The 19530-nt window shown below is 32.1% G+C and overlaps 4 protein-coding genes across 6 annotated transcripts; 2 read left to right on the top strand and 2 right to left on the bottom strand.

The window, feature by feature from the left end:
• Nucleotides 1-1244: 1244 nt before the first annotated feature.
• On the bottom strand, nt 1245-2562 carry LOC123009880. 3 transcript variants are annotated; one of them, XR_006413047.1, is made up of 3 exons: nt 1980-2562; nt 1909-1918; nt 1245-1811 (listed from the first exon to the last, which is right to left on the bottom strand). XR_006413047.1 is itself a non-coding variant. In XM_044406435.1 (2 exons), exon 2 carries the CDS (start codon nt 1749-1751, stop codon nt 1341-1343), a length of 411 nt encoding a protein of 136 aa, XP_044262370.1. In that variant the 5' UTR covers nt 1752-1811; nt 1909-1926; the 3' UTR covers nt 1245-1340. The 3 variants fall into 3 exon arrangements, 1 of the variants encoding a protein (XP_044262370.1); XR_006413046.1 differs by lacking the exon at nt 1909-1918; XM_044406435.1 differs by lacking the exon at nt 1980-2562 and having other exon boundaries at nt 1909-1926.
• Nucleotides 2563-7278: 4716 nt separating this feature from the next.
• Nucleotides 7279-8457, top strand: LOC123009576 (60S ribosomal protein L26). Its single transcript, XM_044405981.1, has 4 exons — nt 7279-7436; nt 7658-7846; nt 7898-8038; nt 8278-8457. The coding sequence occupies exons 2-4, from the start codon at nt 7679-7681 to the stop codon at nt 8419-8421; spliced, it is 453 nt and encodes a 150-aa protein (XP_044261916.1). The 5' UTR covers nt 7279-7436; nt 7658-7678; the 3' UTR covers nt 8422-8457.
• On the bottom strand, nt 8440-9133 carry LOC123009577 (protein PBDC1). The gene is made up of 3 exons (XM_044405982.1): nt 9009-9133; nt 8859-8957; nt 8440-8811 (listed from the first exon to the last, which is right to left on the bottom strand). The coding sequence occupies exons 1-3, from the start codon at nt 9009-9011 to the stop codon at nt 8467-8469; spliced, it is 447 nt and encodes a 148-aa protein (XP_044261917.1). The 5' UTR covers nt 9012-9133; the 3' UTR covers nt 8440-8466.
• Nucleotides 9134-9489: 356 nt separating this feature from the next.
• LOC123009634 lies at nt 9490-17816 on the top strand. Its single transcript, XM_044406074.1, has 8 exons — nt 9490-9703; nt 9757-9895; nt 9948-10135; nt 10186-10243; nt 10293-10335; nt 10393-10477; nt 14988-15079; nt 17268-17816. The coding sequence occupies exons 1-8, from the start codon at nt 9590-9592 to the stop codon at nt 17317-17319; spliced, it is 771 nt and encodes a 256-aa protein (XP_044262009.1). The 5' UTR covers nt 9490-9589; the 3' UTR covers nt 17320-17816.
• The last annotated feature ends 1714 nt before the right edge of the window (nt 17817-19530 follow it).

Below are 19530 nucleotides of genomic sequence, written 5' to 3'. Positions count from 1 at the left end.
GTCTCCCCAACTGTCTTTTGTAGCACGATGTTTTGAAACGTCTCGAATGACATTTTATTAAATTTAAGCATTTCTTTAAGAAATTTTTAAATGTTTTTTGCAACTAGAAATTTTTTAAACCAATTCATCTGACACTTTCTTAGTCTCCCCAACTGTCTTTTGTAGTACGATGTTTTGAAACGTCTCGATTGGCATTTTTACTACTAAATTTAAACATTTCCCTAAGATTTTTTCTTCTTCTGAAAATCAAAGTTAGTACATTTAACACTTTCTTTTTACTCCAAGCCAAACTAATTCGAAGTAACCCAAAGTGGCCTAAAGTGACCTGAAGCTACTCAAAGTGACCTAAACATTATTTTTTACAATCTAAAACACACTTTACTAAATAAAAATGAAACTCTTAATCAAATCCGATAGGATTTGACCACATTTACTAGTTAATAATTACTATAAATAAACAAAAAGCGTTTATTAATAGACAATTTTACAATCAATTTGATGCTTACCATTACCATTATCGAAATTGATAAAAAAAACTAAAGGAAGAGAATGCTAATGTTTCAAACACTAATATTTAAAAAAGTTTGGGTGAAACAGAAAAAAAACAATGGGGAGAGTCGGAATTTTCTTAGGGCTTTTGGCGCCAAATTGGCATAATACGTTGCAAATGGCTAAACGAAATGACAACGCATGTGAAATTTTGTAATTTCTTAACGTCGCAAGGCGCACGTGTTGATTTCACAAAGCGCAAAAATCTACATTAAACAAAAAACACTTACCGATCAAGGGCTTTTGTTGCAACGTCGTGTCGACTGGGTAGACCTCCATCACAATGGTGTTTTATGTTTATAATTTTGCAGTTTGAAAATCACCACAAAACCATCACAATATTCACAATCACATAGTCACACCATCAAACCACTACCACAGACCAGCTCACACAACCTCTCAAGCATACAACCATCGACTGACAACCATCTGACAACTACAGAACAGAGAGAATAAGAAATGAAATCTCCCTAGAAAATCACTGGCAACACGAGCCTCTAGTGGTCAAGTGTGTTACTAACACGGATTGGCGCGACATTTAAATAGACCCCCTTCATTTTCAATTATTATTATTATCTTGCAAGTTTGATTTCAAATTTTGTTAAAAATGAAAATAAAAAAAAATCATTTTAAACAAAATTTGAAATGAAACTTGCCATTATTAAATTGTTTCAAAGTAATAAAACAAATTTTTGTCAAACTTTTTTATTGTAAACTATCAATAACAAAATAATACATCAAATCAAATTTCTCTGAAAATTAAATTAACTTATTATTACATAACAAAAAAATCAGTCAGTGTTGGCATATTTTGCCTGTCTGTCCCAGATGTAAAACAAAATAAAACCTTTTCTGCAAGAATTTTCCATAAAAGTATCATCTGCCACAAAAAGATTTGTTTGTGAAATGTCAACAAACTTCTCTTGTGAAGCCAAAACACAGGGCTTGGGAATTACATTTAGATTTAATCTATCCTTTGTCTCATTCTCAAAATCGCGGAGTTCTAAATGATCCTCACATAAACGCCAAAACTTTGAACTTACGGAAACTTCAATTTTGCAGGCATTCCTCCACAATTCGTAAAGCTTTGGGTGTTTAGGGAACGTGAAGAAGTGCTTGTTGGCAAGTCCTTTAACGGGGTTCGGCACGTATCCACTGGTGCAGTCAGGGTACTTGCAGAAATATTTTCGATAACCAGCCATGACAAAAGTTTACTTGAGTAGCAGAAATCAAAAATCCCACTCCAGCCCAAAGAACGATTCCTTTGTAAACAGAAATAAAAATCAAAAAAACGAAGTTTTACCAAGTAAAAAAGATAGTTATCTTTTAATTGGCTTCCAACAGTACGAATTCACTCACCGACAGACTACTGTAAACGAAATTTTATGGTTTTGCTTAAGTAATAAAACAAATAATTACTGAATACTTACGATAACACGCGACAACACACAACAATAAAAGTTTGGCACTTTTTGGCGTATTTTTTGCGCAAACGTAAATGTCATTTTTATGTCAAAAAACAGAAATTCATAAAATCCCTAAATATTAAGCGCTTGTTTTAAAATACGTAACGCTTATTGGTGCTTCCTGTTCACCTCTCTTTAAGTGCAATACCCCCTTGCCCATACTCTCGTGTTGCCAGTGCGCCTATCTCAGCTTCATACCCGTGCTGACAACTGTTGCGTCTTGCGCCACAGATTAGTTGCGTCATTAGGCGTCATCAAACGTCTGGCCCGAGAACTAGATAAGGCGGCAATTTTGAAAACATGTTTTACTTCAATTTATTATTCTTTATTAAAAATAAATCAAAAATACAAAATACCATCGCCGACTCCATTGAAATAATCCTTTTCTCGCCTGGGCATTTTTTGAGATCAACTGATTCCCCGTTGGCCCTATAATCTGGGGAAAATTTTTGACAAATCCAGTTTTTTAGCTTAAAGGGTTCAACCTCATAATATCAATTCTCTCTGGTGTATCTTGTTTTGTTGTATCCTTCCTTCCCAGCTTTTATTAATTGCGTTATTTTTTGTTAATAATTAAAACTCATTCAGTTTTTCCTTAGTAACCCCCGTAACTAAGAAAAAATCGGAATCACTGCTCCAATGCATTTTTTACGAAATGCCCAGGCGGGATATTGATACATTTCATTAAGGAGGCGGTGCAAAATACATGTTGTAGACATACATGTTTTATTTTTAAAATACAATCACATTTTTATATTACTTTAATTTATATTAATTATTATTTTCTGAAGTCAAATAATTAAAAAAAAACCGCTTGGTTGCCTGTATGTACACTGGCGGACACGGAATTTTGGAAGATTTGTCATTCGACTGACATAAAAATGTAAAACGGGCCTTAGGCAACTAACCTTACTTTCGGTTTTAGTAATTTTTATCCTGAGAGCGAGAGAAAAAATGACAACAAATCAAAATAATTTATTGATCTTACCTATATTGCTGGCATTATTGTTTCGGAAAATCGACGCCAAAAATAAATTTCAACTAAAACTTTCAAATTTTAGTTTCAAACGTCAATCATAATGACAATAAAGCGTGGCTTACATTGACATTTTCTGAACTGTCATAAATTTGATGTCCAAAATTCCGTGTATTTATTTATTCCTTCCACTGGAGTCACTCTTTTTCGTGGACTATAAAACCTATTCTATAAAACATATTCGATAATTCTACATCTTCTTTATGTGGTGTGGAAAAAGACAGATCAATGGTGGTATTGGTAACTTCTGGTGGAAGTTCAATTTTCATCTGATCTGAAGAATGTTATGGGTTGAGAAAATTAAGAATTAAAATAGATCAATTTTTAATTTGTTAGTTTATTTACTTGTTAATATGGTATTTTTTGTTAAAACCTAAGTTTTAAAATCTTTACCCACTTTTGGTACCGACTCCGACGACGCATGTTCCCACAACTCCTCACTGTTATATTCGTACGTATATCTTCCTTTAATTAACATAAAGTTAGAAAGTGATGTTATTTTTTAACAGAACTTACCTTGACACATACTAACAAAACGCTATGAGTTGGGGAACAACCTTTTGAATACACCGGAGCTTTTAATTTGGTCTGGCAAAAAGTGGTGGTTGCACATGCAGCCTCTCTTGTAAATTTCACCTGGACTTAGCTTTATAATAGTGATGTTCAGGCTGATAACACCTAAACTTACTTCTTTTTTCAAAAAGTAAATATTTAAGTAATACCTAATACAATCTGTTATTGAAATACGTTAAGAAACTTTAAACGGTGATAGAACTCATCAAAACAAATTACTTTGCTAAGTACCATTTTTTCGAAAACTCAAATTTATACTTACATTTATTTTCACCGCATTCCGTGTCATCGAGTCGTTTATGGATGGCACGGTACGCAAGAAAGTAAATACGGCAAAAACCCAGGCAGATATGTCTTGCAAAAACTTACTGACACAATTTAGTCACGTCCTTCACCTGCATGCGGCCGTGTTTACAATTTACTGGCAAGTGAATTTCCCGTAATTATCGACAAAAATGGTGCAGTACACTAATCCGGAGTTAACAGACATGGTGCTAATCTACGGGGAAGCTTTATCGAATGCTGCTGGAGCGATTTTACGGTCGCCATGTTCAAATTTAGAAAATCGATGGATAGGTCGTAATGGACCAGTTTTATGGCCAGCTCGTTCACCGGACTTAAATCCTTGTGACTTTTTTCTATGGGACCATTTAAAACAGATTGTGTATGAAATTCCAGTTAACACCGTCGAAGAATTAACTGTTCGTGTGAATAATGCAGCCGAGTCAATTCGACGAAATTCCGACATGTTGGTGATAACTAAAACTTCTATGACTCGAAGGGCACAAGCATACATCGATAACGGAGGGCGTCTTTTCGAACATTTAATTTGAAGGTTAGTGCCCTTGATCAAGTGTGGTGCGTAACTTGGAATGTCACTCTCACTTACTACGAATAAAAAATTGGTTTTTGCTTGGCTATCAAGTTTTTATCTTCTTTCGCTTTTAATGTACGCAGGGAGACATTGGCGGGTACTAGAATTTACGTTCAAACTAATTAAAATTTTATCTGGGTTTAGAAAGATTTTTCGAAAAAATGGTAAATAGCAAAGTAACTTGTTTTGATGAGTTCTATCACCGTTTAAATTTTCTTAACGCATTTCAATAACAGACTGTATTAATTCTTGGCTTTCTTAATAAATGTATCAAACTTTTTAGCACATACGGTGTTGCCGGAAATGCTACCAAATTTAGTTTTTCAAATAGAACATCTATGTTTTTTTCCTCGAATCAATAATAATATTTAGTTTTAAGAAGCGAACCTGTTCGTCTCAGTTGTTTTTCAATCTTTTAGCTTCTGCTCTATTTTTATTGCACTTAAAAACACTTCAAGCAGATCTACCAATTCGTCCTAATTATTATCACTCATTATTAAAAATCTCAATAACATTTATTGACAAATTATGCTTTGTCAAAATAACAATTAAACGGTATCCAAGCATATTGCATTTTGCATAAAGACCTTGACAAGTAAAATCCGCCTACGTTGCAAAATTTGCTAATGAAATTCTAAAATTTAAATTGTTTTCTGAGTACATTATGTAAAGTAAAATGTAATAAATAATTGTACACCGTATTTTTCATGCCAATTATTATTGTTTCGAGCGAAAAGCATAGGTGTTCCATTTCAAAAAATTAATTTGGTAGTATTTCCGGTTAGACCGGATGTGCCAAAAAAATTTGATGAATTTACAAAGAAAGCCAGGAATGAATAGTAGTATTTGAAAATTTAGTAGAGCGAACACCCTGTATACCCCAGAAAAAATGACTATTTTCAACACAAACAAGCACTTTTTGGAAACATCAAACATACTTTCAATGCTTTCAATGATTTTTTTATTGACGCACCTTTTGCTGCAACGTCTCAGTTGCCTACTTTTATTGATTTACATCAAATTAAAGCTTTTATTAATACATCAACTTTTTGTTCGAATGGAAAATCGTTCTTCTTACAAGGCTTAAATCATAATGACATTTTGGGTCTTATGAAAAGCTTAAATAATACTACTTCATCTGGAGAAGACGAAATATCTAATTCTCTGTTAAAAATAATAGCACCTTTTATAGCAATTTCTCTGACTCACATTGTTAATCTTTCTTTTCAACAGGGTGTGTTCCCCCCACTAAACTAAAAATAGTAAATGTCATACCACTTCATAAAAAAGGTCCATCTAATAACATCATTAACTATAGGGCTATTAGTCTGTGTTCTAGCATCTCAAAAGTTTTTGAATTGGCAGTAAATAATCAATTAGTTAAGTACTTTACTTCAAATAACCTCTTCTCAGCCTGTCAACATGGTTTTCATAAAAATAAAAGCTTAGATACGGCTTTAAATAACTTTATTGGCGCCATTATCTCTACTGTAGATCAAGGAGATTTAGCACTTGGACTTTTCGTAGATTTTACCAAAGCTTTTGATACGGTTAATCATGAAATATTATTGATGAAACTTGAATCTTATGGTAAAAGGGGTGTTGCTCTACAGTGGTTATCAAGCTACCCACTAACAGATTTCAGCAAGTTAAATTTGGGTCAAAAACTTCCTATAAAAAAGAAATAAATCAAGGGGTTCCACAGGGTTCTATTCTGGGGCCTACGTTATTTATAATATATAAGGGATTTTTCACGAGTGATAATGAGCCTGACCAAATGTGAACTGCAGCCAACAATACATTTGCATAGGCTTTATGGGTTTTGATTATGAATTTTAAAATTAATAAAACATAGTTATCGCTGATTTTTGACATCAAATGTCAGCGGAAACTTTGACAAGTTTAAGTTTTATTCCTTTTGAGTGAAATAATGTTCACGTTAGAGCAGAAATTTTTTATTGTTGTACAAGAGGAAAACGGTGAATGGTCATTTTCACTTTCAGTTTGTGTGGTAAATGTCCAGCCCAGATTCCCAGCCAACGTGTTGCCAACTGTAGAGTCGCCTACTCTAATTTATTTTTTTTATAGCACGGTTTTTTACAGGCATACGTTTTCTGATCCAAGGACAAATTATCTTCATCGCTCGATATTTGGTCAAATGGTTCCAAAGTTATTACAAAAAAAAAATCAAATTTTCATACCCAAATTCCGAGGGCCGTAAAAATCCTATCAGTAGAAATAGAACACAAGTTTTTATTTAAATTAATTTTATACAGGTCATTTTTGAGGTTCAAATATTGCTTCATATTTATGAATGAACCTGTAGTAAGGCCCCTTTCTCATTTAAAGTCTGGTTTACACAGTCATGGCCTACGGTTATGCCAATTTCATTAAAATTAATTATTTCTTCAGTTGTACCTCAATAAAAAAAGAAAATTTAGAATAATTACCAACTCAAAAACACATAGGTTCACAACAATTCATCAAACGATCATTCTTATCGGTTTTTACCTTCTTATCAAAATTAAAGCCTACAAAATTTCCTACAAAAATAGTCTTCTGACTTACCGTAAGCGAGTTATAGGGCTGACAAAAAACATCATTTAAAAAAAATGTGTTTTATCCGCATTTAAAACAGAATTAATCTTGTTATTTGAAAAAACTGACAGTAAACTGAATTTATTGGGTATGCAAAGAATAATTTTACTAGAAAATTTTGTAGGATTTTTTTCCACTGATTTGTCTAATTTGACTGGGCTATAATAAAAGGTGTCAAAAAAAATCTTCAATTTACAAAACCCGGATTAAAACAAATATAACGATTAATTTTGCTTTATATTTTTAAAATTTTATTTGAATTTTGCCACCACTTTATCTAGTTCTGCGCAGCCGCCTGAGTAATTTCTCTTTTCCGGTGAAGTTTGTGTTGCTGTTGTCGGTACGTATTATCTGAATTTTTAATTTTACAATCATCTGCAAATTTATCACACTATTCCTATTTTTCTCAACCCCAATCAATTATAAATCATGCATTCTCACAATTTCCACTTATATCGCCCCAAATTTTATACAATAACACAGATTTTGAGTTAACATAACCCCACTTTTCATCTCCGACCTGTCCAAACTTGTCTGATCAAAACCCTCGACTTGTTTCAGGAGTGACAAACAGTGTTTGACATGAAGTTCAACAAATTAGTTACTGCTTCGAGAAGCAAAAATAGGAAACGGCATTTCACGGCGCCGTCTCATGTCAGGAGGCGACTTATGTCTGCCCCCTTGTCGAAAGAACTGAGACAGAAGTACAACGTGCGTACGATGCCCATACGCAAAGATGACGAAGTTCAAGTAAGTGGAGATTTGTCTACTGGTTTTAGTTACCAACAGTGAAAATTTTAGGTAGTGAGGGGCCACTACAAGGGACAGCAAGTAGGCAAAGTTGTCCAAGTGTACAGGAAAAAGTTCGTTATTTACATTGAACGAATTCAAAGAGAAAAGGCCAATGGGGCTACTGTTTACGTTGGAATCCATCCTTCCAAGGTAAAAAATTGTTTGACTTTCTTACAATTTCAATAATAGTAAAAAAATGATGATTATAAACCATTCGTAGACCATAAGTATTGACTGCATTGTCGCCACTTGCTAAGGTTCTCTTTTCAAGTGTGTTGGCTTTGTTTTTGTCAACTTATGACATGGTGAGAAATGGCTCTGACTCCCATTTTCGCACATTTTTTTTTTTTTGAATAGTCTTGATTTTGTACTAATTTGTTGCATTTTAGGCCGTAATTGTTAAACTTAAAATGGACAAGGATAGGAAGAAGATCATTGACCGCAGAGCCAAGGGCAGATTGGCCGCTTTGGGCAAAGACAAGGGCAAATACACAGAAGAATCAGCGTCGGCAACAGCTGTTGAGACATCTTAACTTTTGTGTATTTATTATAATAAAAGAAAATTTGTATTAATTGTTTTATTCGATTTTTGGAAAATATTTACGCAAGTTATCATTGACCCCTTCCCGATTTCGGGCCAATTCAATAGCATAGAACTGAATTCGTGTCACTAGCATTGTGTTGTCTTCTGTGTAGTCCTTGGATGCATCACTGCGTAATAAAGTCCCAAAACTGTAGTCTTCAACACACTTTTTGAACTTTTCACAAAAAGGTCGCCATTTGGCTTTACTTTTCTCACTTTTCAGTTCATTTTCGTTGATAATGTTTATTCGCAAATGTGGAAATTCGTCGCGAAATTCCTTATAAATTATGTTGTCTATTGGCGTCAGTTTGAGGTATTTCGGGTCAACTGAACATAAAATCTGGAACGTCAATTTAATAATTTGATAATTAGGTTCAATTCAATTACATTAAAGTAGATTTCTGCATGCTCATAGGCCTTTATTGCCCACATTGTTTCCAAAGTTTGGTCATTTTCGAATTCTTCGGCAGGACGAGTCAGAATGTCCTAAAAACAAAAATTAAATAAATTCCTATTCAAACAATAATAAACAATTACCATAATATCACAAAATTGATTAATACAGTTACAGAAAAAATTGTTTTGAATGGTCACTCCCCACGTGTTTTTTTTTCGATGACAGCAAGGGAAACTAACTGACAAAATTTAAATTCCCTGAATGTTACTAAAAAATATTAATTTACAAAAACAATCTGAATAACTGTATTTTTATAAACTTAAATGTGTTAATAGTCTTTTAATTGTATTTTAAAGTTAAAGTTAAAAAGCAATTTAATTATAAAAATTGTTTAATGAGTACAGTCAACCAGTTGAATATTGCAAAAGAAAACTTTTAGAAAATTGGAATTAATTACTGTTAATTGTAAATGCCAATAAACATAATTAATAACTGATTGCTAACCTCGGTGAAGGTAGCAAAATTTTTCTTGTAGAGAAGAGCGAAATTACAGTCGACCAAAAGTTGGCTCCAGTCTAGGGAATTTTGACGCTACAATCTAGGGACAAGCGCTTGACCTTATCTCTGCTGGTATCACTGCACCGAGATCAATCTTAACCTCCAAAACGTCAATTGTAAAACTTGATTTATTGAAAAATATTCGACTTGATTTTTGATAATAATGTCGAAACCTAATTTAAAATCCGTAATCGAATTAAAGAGAGAAGTTGCGCGTATGGAAGAAGTCGCCAATTTGCTCCGAATGGAAAACTTTGAATATGCCCTCAAGATCAATGTAAATCTTTTGATTCCTTGATTGCGATCATTTCTTACAGTTTTTATTTTCAGCGAATGGAAAATATCATTGGAAATATGCAAGCCGTCACTAAGGACCATCCTGCAAAACTTGTAGAACTCTCTGATTGTTTATTCAAAATTATTCATACATGTAATGAAGTGAATCCACCGGCTACAGTTTCGGGGGCCCGTATGAAAATTACAGTTGTTTTAAATTCGTACTAAAGATTTTTTAATTTCAGGAGATGCTCCTAATGACCAGACCCAAATTTCCATCAAGGCCACTCCCGCTTCACCAGCGACAAAATCAAGCAAAGCCCATGTGGTTAAACCCCATATGGTAAATGGACACATACTATACATTCCCACCATAAATCTCACCCGATTAAGTGAAAATAATTCATTGCAGAAGGAAAATAACAACTCCTTGGTATATTTTGTGTGTTTAACATTTTCAATTTAGACGTTTGATTATTATAGGGGGAAGATTCGTCATTAAGGGGGCCAGCAGCACAGTCGACTTCGGCTGAAATGATTGGTGAGTGGCACAAGTAAAAGTGAATTTGCTAACTTTTTTTTTTTTTTAGAGACTGAAAATAACTCAACTCGTGAGTTCCATAGCGGCAGCCAGTGAGTTATAAGTAACTCAAAAATTGAATCGATTGTATTTTTTTTTTGTTTGTTTAGGAGTTCACATTTGGAGGATATTTCTGAAGCGTCCACGTCAAAATCGCCTTCGCATTCAACTGTTCTTTCAGGGACTTTTCAAGAGGTAAGTGTGTATTTTTTAGTAAAGTTGGTAGTTCCCAATTTTATACATATTTAAAAATATCAGGGTGACTATAAATGATTGTAATCTTTTCCTCAAGTTGATGTCAAATTTAAAATTTTAGTTTGGCAACTTTAACTTTCAAATTCAAATGTCAAACTTTTATAGGTCATTGTCATTAAGGGTGTTATGCAGTGAAGTAAAATTTCAGTTTTCAGAAATATGCAACCCAAATTGCAGGGCGTTTAGGCTTGCACTGGCAGCTGTCAATCAAGGGATTAAAAGACCGCCTGTGGCGACGGTCGCTAAGAGCACACCAGACAGAACCTTTTAAAATAATCTTAGTAAAATTTTCGGAATGTGCTCTTTCACTTATTTTCATATATGATAATAATACTAATAATAATAACAAAATGCCAAGTTGCATTGTTAAATACTTAATGAAGATAAATAATCTTTTATAAACCGAACACAAATAAAAAAGAAATTATAAGGACCATGAATGACTTTACATTCACACAAAATATTTTATTAGACTTAGCAAACACTATACACTATAAAACAAAATTACACATTTACACATACAGAGTGCCAATTTTAAAACTGGCAATCGGCGATATTTCTAGAACTGAAAGTTATCGAGAAACCGTTTCGGTGAAGCCTTTGAAGCCTTGAAGCCACAGCCACCTCAAGTTGAATATTTTAAATGGCACTACCCTACTTCTGATACATCAGTAAATAAAGTAATTAATTAAAAACATTCAAAATATTTCGTCTCCTTAGTGCAACAACTAGATAACTTGAAATTTATAGTTTTGAGTAACTGCAGTTTAAAAATTTAAAAGACAAAAAACTACATCTTGAAAGTTGCACTAAGGAGACGATTTTTAGATCACATATTTTTATGTGTAAGAGGTCAGACTTATTTTTTCTATACTTGACCGCACTTACTACAGCCGTTCGAAATTTTAATACATGCCGTAATAAAATTCTAATTTTTGGACTGAGTTTAGCGCATTTGGCCAATTCTTTTATTACAATTTATTACAATAATTTCGCAAGATATGGTTTCTACACTCGATTTTTTCAATATAATAATCCGGGCCATATGGTTTTATATTTTTTATTTTATTATAAACACTACTATCACCATCTCCTATAATTCGTTTATACCATTTCTACCGAACACATAAAACTATCTAAAATAATTTGTGCCTCCATCGCTGTCGATGTGCCTTCCCAATTTTTAAAACATGCATGTGGTGGTATGTCAATATTTTTGTCAGAATAATTTTTGCAATATTGACAATACTTATTTTTAATACCAACATACAAAATTTTTTTGGTTTTTGCACCAATTATGGAAGCAACACCAGAAGAAGCAGTAACCCGTTTAGTAATTTCTGCCAAAAAGAGAAAGTTTTTTTTTTTAATTTCAGGATTAACTAAATCAAATTTCTAACGAATTCTTGTATTATGATAGTTTTCTTAGAAGAACCCAAAATTATGTTAGAAATTAGTCTTTAACTAATAAGCAGTGCTAAATCTCAAAAAATGCAAATTTAGAGCGAGATATTTTTATATTGTAAAGAGTTTTCTTAGAAGAATTCAATAATTTGCTACATAAAAAAGCACTTTAGAGGAAAAATTTTTTTTTTAAATTTCCAACGTATACCTGATTTTTTTAAACTAAAATTATGTTAGAAATTAGTTTTTAACTAATAATCAGTGCTAATTTAGAGCGAAATTTATTTATGTCTTACAAGATTCGTTTCCCCTATCCGGGGACACTGTGTATCTGCTTCGACTTCTGTTGTCATTCATTTAGCGTTTTTAAACGTCGAATAATTCGCGAATTAAAATTTGAATGCAGTTAAATGTTCTATAAATTGGCCACAATGCTACTAGATTTAAAAAAATGTAGCTAAAAGCAGATATCATCAGTTTGAAATTCAACAAAAAGGAAAGCTTTTTGCAGGTACCGCTTGTGTAAAATCATTATTAGGGGTTAAGCGCTCTATGGGGGGGTAATAACGGCTGTAAATCATGGAAGAAGCTTGAGATTTTCGGTCCAAGGGTAATGGGGGTTGCATCCAATTTTTAAAGTTTTTTTGTAATTTAGCTTGTATTATAAAAAAAAATTGAACGTAGCGAGGTGCATATTTTAATTATCTACATGTCAATAAAAAAAATTGTTTTAAGATGTTGCACCGTTACAAAGAAAAACCTGGGCAAAGTTTTACAATAATGGTAATTTTTTAGAGAATCTAAGTAATATTTTGAAAAAAATTACATCATAGCGGGGTACGTTATGCTATTATTTACAGATAGAGACGTGGATCTTGTTGTAGAATTAAAAAATACAGATTTTACACATGGGTGAAATTTGTATATTTTCCCGTATAAATTTTAGACACTAATGGAGAGCCTTAATTTGCGGCGGGCGATTGCTGATTTAGCCGTCACCTGAAACATTCTGATGTAACAAATTATAAGGATTACCAACAATTCAGGGTTGCCAATAGATTTTTTTGTCACAAACATTAATATTCACCCGGTATACAGGGTGTTTCACATAACTTTACGAGGCTTGCGCCTAATGTACGCACCCAAATATAAAAAATTCACAAAACACTAGATACAAAAAATACATATTTACTTATTTAATTTTTGGAAACCCATGACAGTAGTTGTCAAACTAATCACTTTCATTAATAGTCATAAACTGCAGTTTTTCAAAAACAATTATCATTTGTTCTATCAAGAGACGGCATTAATATGATTCTAGTTTATCTATCTTAATCACTAACTAACTAAAAATGTTGTAATTTTTGAAAGGGTGAACAAACTAGAGAAGATTATCCAATTTTTAAAAATTTGGAATCGAGTTCGTATGGGAATATGTATTGTTGATTGTATCTTACAGGCGCATGCCTTGTAAAATTATGTGAAACACACTGTATAATACTCCCTCCGTTCCAAAATAATTGCCCGATTTTAGTTTTTTAATAATAGATTGTTGAAATAATTAAATTAAATCAGTATCAGTAGTTAATCTACATATGTATAGGTTGTTCCAATGAAAACGAGCCACTCCGAATATCTCAGAAAGTAGAAAGACTGCAAAAAGGTCAATTTTGTTTCCGAGGGGGACATTCTGTGACGTAATTTTTAAAGCACCACCAGTAACCCCCACACACCCTAACTTTAAAAGTTTAAATAGCACTACCCTACTTGTGGCACATCAAATGATTTTATATTGCGGCCCTGTGTGTCCCCGTTTTGTAATTATTGTTTGTTGCTTTTTAAATTGCTTAGCTCTTTACGGGAATTGATGTGAATCGATCGTTAATTTGCATTTATTCGATGAGAAAAGGCGAAAAGAATTTTTTTTTCTTTAATGGTCAATCTAATCTAAATTTTCAGTTGAGGTTAACGCGCACCGAGTGGGGCTCACGGGGGCTGCGTCTCCGATGGGGCTTACGGGAGCTGTGCCCCCGAAGGGGCTCACGAGGGCAACGCCCCCGATTAGGGTTTACGGAGGCTGCGTCCCTGAGTGGGGCTTACGGGGGCTGCGCACCCGATGGGGCTCACTCGATTCAAGATTAACGCCCCACGGCGGCCACTCTAACTCTAACCGGTCTCCCATGCGATGCCGTGTTGGTTAGAGGTGTGTAATATGCGGTCATAACCTCACTTTTCCCGAATTTTAGTGATAACAGGCGTTTCCGTCAGCCGATCGGCTCCAAAATCAATTGGGTTCTTAAGGCGGCCAAGGGGCACCTATTGGCCAAATGTCATCGAAAAAGAATGATTCTGAGAGTTATCGCGGTTCGCAGAAATACCGGACAGACAGACAAAAATTTCACTTTTTTTTTCGACGTAGAATCGATTGGTACAAGTTTCATTGCGATACGACTTCAAATGGCCGAGAAAAAAATTTTCTTAACAAGCTTTTCAAAACTTTTTACCAAAATTGTATAAAAAAAATGTATATTTTTTTTACCAGGAACATGAAAAAAATGTTTAAAAAATTCTATTTGTCGAAAAATTTTGATATTTACTTTTTGACATTTGACATTATTTTATGTCTATTTAATGATACTGATGATCTTGTATATGTTTTTTTACAATTATTTAGTAAAGGGACTAAATTTTGCCAATAAAAGCCACAAATAACCTCGTTACAGAGTTACAATTTAGGATACAGCTTCCTTGTTTCCTTTTTTAATAGCCTATAACAAAAAAACTCGGAAAATTATTTTTCCAAAAGAAATAAATAGAGTCAAAGTGCAAAATTTAAACCCTCATAACTTCGAAATTTTTATAAATAATTTTTTTTTAACATTTTTCCCATGTTCCTGGTATCTTACCTTATATGGCATTTTTCTCTGGGGCGCGAGTTCTGGCGCACTGTATTATTGTTTAATTAATGAAAAAAAATCATATTCTGTCTCGTGATTATCTACATACTCGTATAATAATTTTTAATTTCCAACTTAATTTATTTAAGGTGAAAATTTACCTTAACCAAGTGAGCCAAGAAAGTATTAACGAAGATTCAAGAAAATCTATTTCCCCAAAACGACGATCCCATCGACACAAGTGAGTACAGTGCATTTTTGTTTTGTAAAATAGCTACAGGGTGTTATGTAAATAGACCAAAATCTATAAGGAATTCTTCCGTCAAGCAAGACTGTTAACGATAAAACGTATTTTCTTTTTTAAATGTTTAAATTTGCAAGTTATAACTTTTTGAATGGGACCAACTAAAAGGAGAAAATAAAATATGGAATCAAGTAACAATATGTTTAAATTTTGACAATTATCAATGTTGAAAGATGCGTTCAGGGACGACGCAACTGGGGTAGTCATAATTTACGTGTAAGAAATAAAATATTGATTCGAAATGTTTCACAAGAATGACAAATAATTAAACTAAAGTTAGCTCTAATAGATTTTTTGATAACAAATATTTAAAGTCGTTTTCTTGATTTTAACAAAATCCGATTAAAAACTTGTACCTTAGTGTTAATATTGTTAATCGACTTCAAAATTTCTTTAGAAATCGAATTCGTTTATTAGAATTTGCACTGGAACTTTGTCTCTTCCAAATTGCTCTGTTTTTTTTTTTCGAACTTCGAAATCTACAGGAATAAGATCAAAGATTGTTGAGATCTAACACCTTATTCTTACAGTAAGCTATTTTGAAACTTTTCATCACAAATCAGCAACAAATCTGCTTATTTTTGAATAAGTAATAATTATTTACATTTACTGACGCCACTGTTTTGACACTGACAGGAAAAAAATATGATTAGAATGTTTTTGATCACAAAATACTAGATATAGCTTGTTCCAAATCTGGTGGCGAACTGACGTTGTCAAAAATGACTGAATTTTGACACCAAACATATGTTTACTATTAAAAAAAATATTGTTCATAGGCGTCGTATGAAATAATATTTCAAAACCACTGTTATTTTTTAAAAAATTATAATAAGTAGGTACTCGTACATAAGATGAAGAATAATGAACAAATTATTAAATTGTTAACGCATGAAAAGAATTTTCAAAAATGATATTCCTAACAATCCTTGTCTTCAAATTTTTTTAAGAAAAAAAGTACGCCCATGTATTTTTTTACCTTAAGCAAGTGGGCGCACTCCAAGTGTCTTTTCTGTCACTGTCAGTACGCCACCAGATATGGAATAAGCTCTACATACATCATCTTAAGCAAAAGAAATTTTTCTGATTGGGTAATTTGAAAGAGCTTTTTGTCTTAAACAAAATACACAAAAACAAAAATTATTCAAACATATTAATAATCATACACGCCACCCAAGAGATTTTGGTCTATTTACATGACACGCGATGTAGCTTCTGTATAAAATAAAAATAATTTTAATTTTTTGAAAGAAAATGATTCTGTTATAATTTTTCATAATACCATACTGTTAAATGTGCTTTATCAAATCTCTGTGTTTAATCGATATGTAGGTCAAAGCATCCACGGCCCTTATTTTTTTGACACACAATATTATCTTTATTAAAATTTTAATAAGTACAGAATTTTAATTGAAGTATCTTTAAATATTTCAAAATTGTCAAATAGGTCGTCCCATTTTGTTTTGTTATATTTGTGGAAGGTGTGCTATGAAAAAACAATTCCAAATTTTTTTGTATATTTTTTATTTTAGACAGATGGAATTATTCAACCATAAACAGAACTGTGATCTATATTTTCATATCACGTAAAAAAATTAAACAACTCAAAAAGTTTTTTCACGTTGTTAGAGAGTTTTTGCAAACCGTAAAAAAGTTTAACGTATTATGACAAATGGTCGTTGCTAAGAAATCAAAAAAATAAGTCATTTACGTAAACGTCTTTGAATTGACGAAATACGCCTTTTGTCCTTGAAAGACGTACATACACACGACAATTAAATGACGTTGTCGTTAAGGTTAACGTTAAACTAATCGGTTTGCAAAAACTCTCTATTATGAAAAGTACTGAACGCCACACGACCGAAAAGCAAATAACGATTATAAAACCTCGGCTATCGCCTTGATTTTACAATATTCAACCGCATCTGTTATTTGCTTCTTATCGGCCTTATAACGTTAATAACAGAAGAACTGTAATGTCCACATAAGTCTTTCTAAATATGTATATCCACAGCTCTAACTATTTGTATGATCAACTTATTTCAATAAATCTGTTTTATATTCAATAAATTAAGATGAACTGTGCACCATTTTAACTACTAATTTATCATTTTTTGTTTTTTAGGTCTGCTGCAGTATCGAGCTCTGTCACTAAAAGAAAATACAAGCGAAGATAAATTTGTTACTGCAATTGTTAAGTATATGGATTAATTTATTTATCACATTTTTCTTACATGTATCTGGTTTCTGTTACTCGAATATAATCTCTTTGGTCCCTAATAAAGTGATAGGTAAATAATACTGATTTCCTAAGTAAAATATTGTAAATGCTAGGTAAAATAATCTAAATGCTTGGTAGTAGTGCTATGTAAGAAAATACTATTTGTTAAGAGTAAAAAAAATTGGAACCAATTTTTATCTTTTAGAGCATTTTTTGGGTCAATCTAGCGAACTCTCAACCGATTTTTCACTTAAAATCATTCACAAGAATATTATTTATTGTGGGTATTTATTTATTCATGTATTCGTGTATTACTGAACATCATTTATTATTTTACTGAATAATTGCATCATTTTGTTGTCCTGTTTTTTATTTTGTTAATGAGGATCTATTATTTAACTACTTCTACTGAACACTGTTTTTACTGAATAAAAATATTTGACGTACAGTACAGTACCGTGCATTTAATTTGCCTTTTCTTTTTTTGTTTTTTTGGTTTGTTTTGTAATCGTTTTCTGTACTAAAGCTTTATTTTGCATTTAGCATTTACTGTATTCACCAAGTGTTTACTATTTTTACTTAGCAAATGTGTTTAGCATTTAATTTGTTCCCAATCTATTACAACCTTTAACGTGTTTTATTACTATTTTCTTAAATGATTTAAACAACAGGTAGATAAGTATTGAAAATGTGATACACAAGGTTATCCGCAATATAATCTGACATTGAAAATATTGAACAAGTTTTACGTTTGAAGACCTAGACCCCACATAAATTAATTATTTTTAAATACCATAAAGCATAATACCTGTTCTTATCAGATAAAGTAAATTAACAAATTGCATTCCACATTAAATATTTACTTCAATTACTTTGCGATATCGTATTTATTTAAACTTTTACATAGTGACCCGGCTTTATCATATTATCGTGTTATTAATCATGTTTTTTTTTCATCGACGGTGGCATCATTAATCAATATCTTATTAAGTAATGATGTTTTATTGCAACATAATGACGCAAAAATAACAGATAATTAGCACTGTTTATTCAAAATCTGTATCTAAGGGATTAATTAATGTTTTTGCTCATTTTTGAACCATTGTTTTCTTTCAAACTGCTCTTTTTTAAAGAACTGAAGTGCAGTAGCCCCGATTATCGGAAGTCCATGCTATCCGGTCACAAAATCGATTTTTATCTGGAAGAATTTGGCTTTATTTTTTTTGTAGAGATTCTCAGAAGCGATAAAAATTTTTTTTTTTTTGGTGTTCATGTTTTTCTTTTTAATTAAAGTTGTTGGCGTTTTTTCCAAAGCACTCTCCGTAAAAACGCTTTTTCATAATTTTGATTAGCATGTCAAACTTGATCACATCGTTGGAAAAAAAGTCTACAAAAATACAGACATCGAATATGGCGTCCATAAGAAAATCTAAGTTTGAGTGTTGTAACTCTGACATCAAGAGCGCCTTGGAAAGTACGATGACAGATTTAAATTCCTTATAAAAAAGTGCCTTAAGAACGTCCTAGTTAAAACGTCTAGGATAGAAAATGTTGCACCTATTGCAGAAAAGAATTTGCAATAATCTGAAATCAGTAAAAACTTATGTTTGTCTCAGTCGCACACCACAGCTCAGTATAAAAATAAGTAAAAAAACAATGCTGTCGTCTTTTAATTATAACATTTACAAGACAAAACTAGAAATGTCATTGAATTAAATTACAATGTTCTGCAAAGTTCATTCTTTAATCCAAACAAAAATTCGTTGAAATCTGACAAATTTTAGGTGTCCGGTTAATTTTGGCGGCCAGTACTTAATACGTATGTAAAAAAAATGTAAATATTTGTCTTGCTTTTCTAAGTATTTTATACAGTATGTCCCCGGATTGGAAAAAAAAATATCTTTGATTTTACGTCAAAACTACAAAGAAATAACATTTATTGCTTGATCTAAAACGGACAAATCTAAAATTAAAACTTATTATTCTAACTCATTCTAAAGAAAAGTTTACAACATGAAAAAAAAAAAAAACAAAATTTATATTAAAGTAAAATTTGGTCATTTACTACACAGTAAAAATCCTTTTAAACAATTTTAGTAACTAAAACTAACTGACTATAAACTAAATTAGTTATAGCCAAAAAAAAATTAATAAGTAAAATTGCCAA

The sequence above is a fragment of the Tribolium madens genome, unplaced genomic scaffold (assembly GCF_015345945.1).
Source record: "Tribolium madens isolate multiple individuals breed KSU strain unplaced genomic scaffold, Tmad_KSU_1.1 Scaffold_7;HRSCAF=85;Tcas5.2_LG10, whole genome shotgun sequence".
Lineage (NCBI taxonomy): Eukaryota > Metazoa > Arthropoda > Insecta > Coleoptera > Tenebrionidae > Tribolium > Tribolium madens.
This window is presented reverse-complemented; position numbering and strand designations above follow the sequence as displayed.

Excerpts from the sequence above, each read along its gene's own strand:
- LOC123009880 (XM_044406435.1), bottom strand. The coding sequence starts at position 1,751 with ATGGCTGGTTATCGAAAATATTTCTGCAAGTACCCTGACTGCACCAGT.
- LOC123009576 (XM_044405981.1), top strand. The coding sequence starts at position 7,679 with ATGAAGTTCAACAAATTAGTTACTGCTTCGAGAAGCAAAAATAGGAAA. Across the intron at positions 7,847-7,897 it reads GCAAAGATGACGAAGTTCAA|GTAGTGAGGGGCCACTACAA; the intron begins GTAAGTGGAGAT and ends TGAAAATTTTAG. Across the intron at positions 8,039-8,277 it reads TTGGAATCCATCCTTCCAAG|GCCGTAATTGTTAAACTTAA; the intron begins GTAAAAAATTGT and ends GTTGCATTTTAG.
- LOC123009634 (XM_044406074.1), top strand. The coding sequence starts at position 9,590 with ATGTCGAAACCTAATTTAAAATCCGTAATCGAATTAAAGAGAGAAGTT. Across the intron at positions 10,244-10,292 it reads GACTTCGGCTGAAATGATTG|AGACTGAAAATAACTCAACT; the intron begins GTGAGTGGCACA and ends TTTTTTTTTTAG. Across the intron at positions 15,080-17,267 it reads CGACGATCCCATCGACACAA|GTCTGCTGCAGTATCGAGCT; the intron begins GTGAGTACAGTG and ends TTTGTTTTTTAG.
- LOC123009577 (XM_044405982.1), bottom strand. Across the intron at positions 8,812-8,858 it reads ATGCAGAAATCTACTTTAAT|ATTTTATGTTCAGTTGACCC; the intron begins GTAATTGAATTG and ends TTGACGTTCCAG.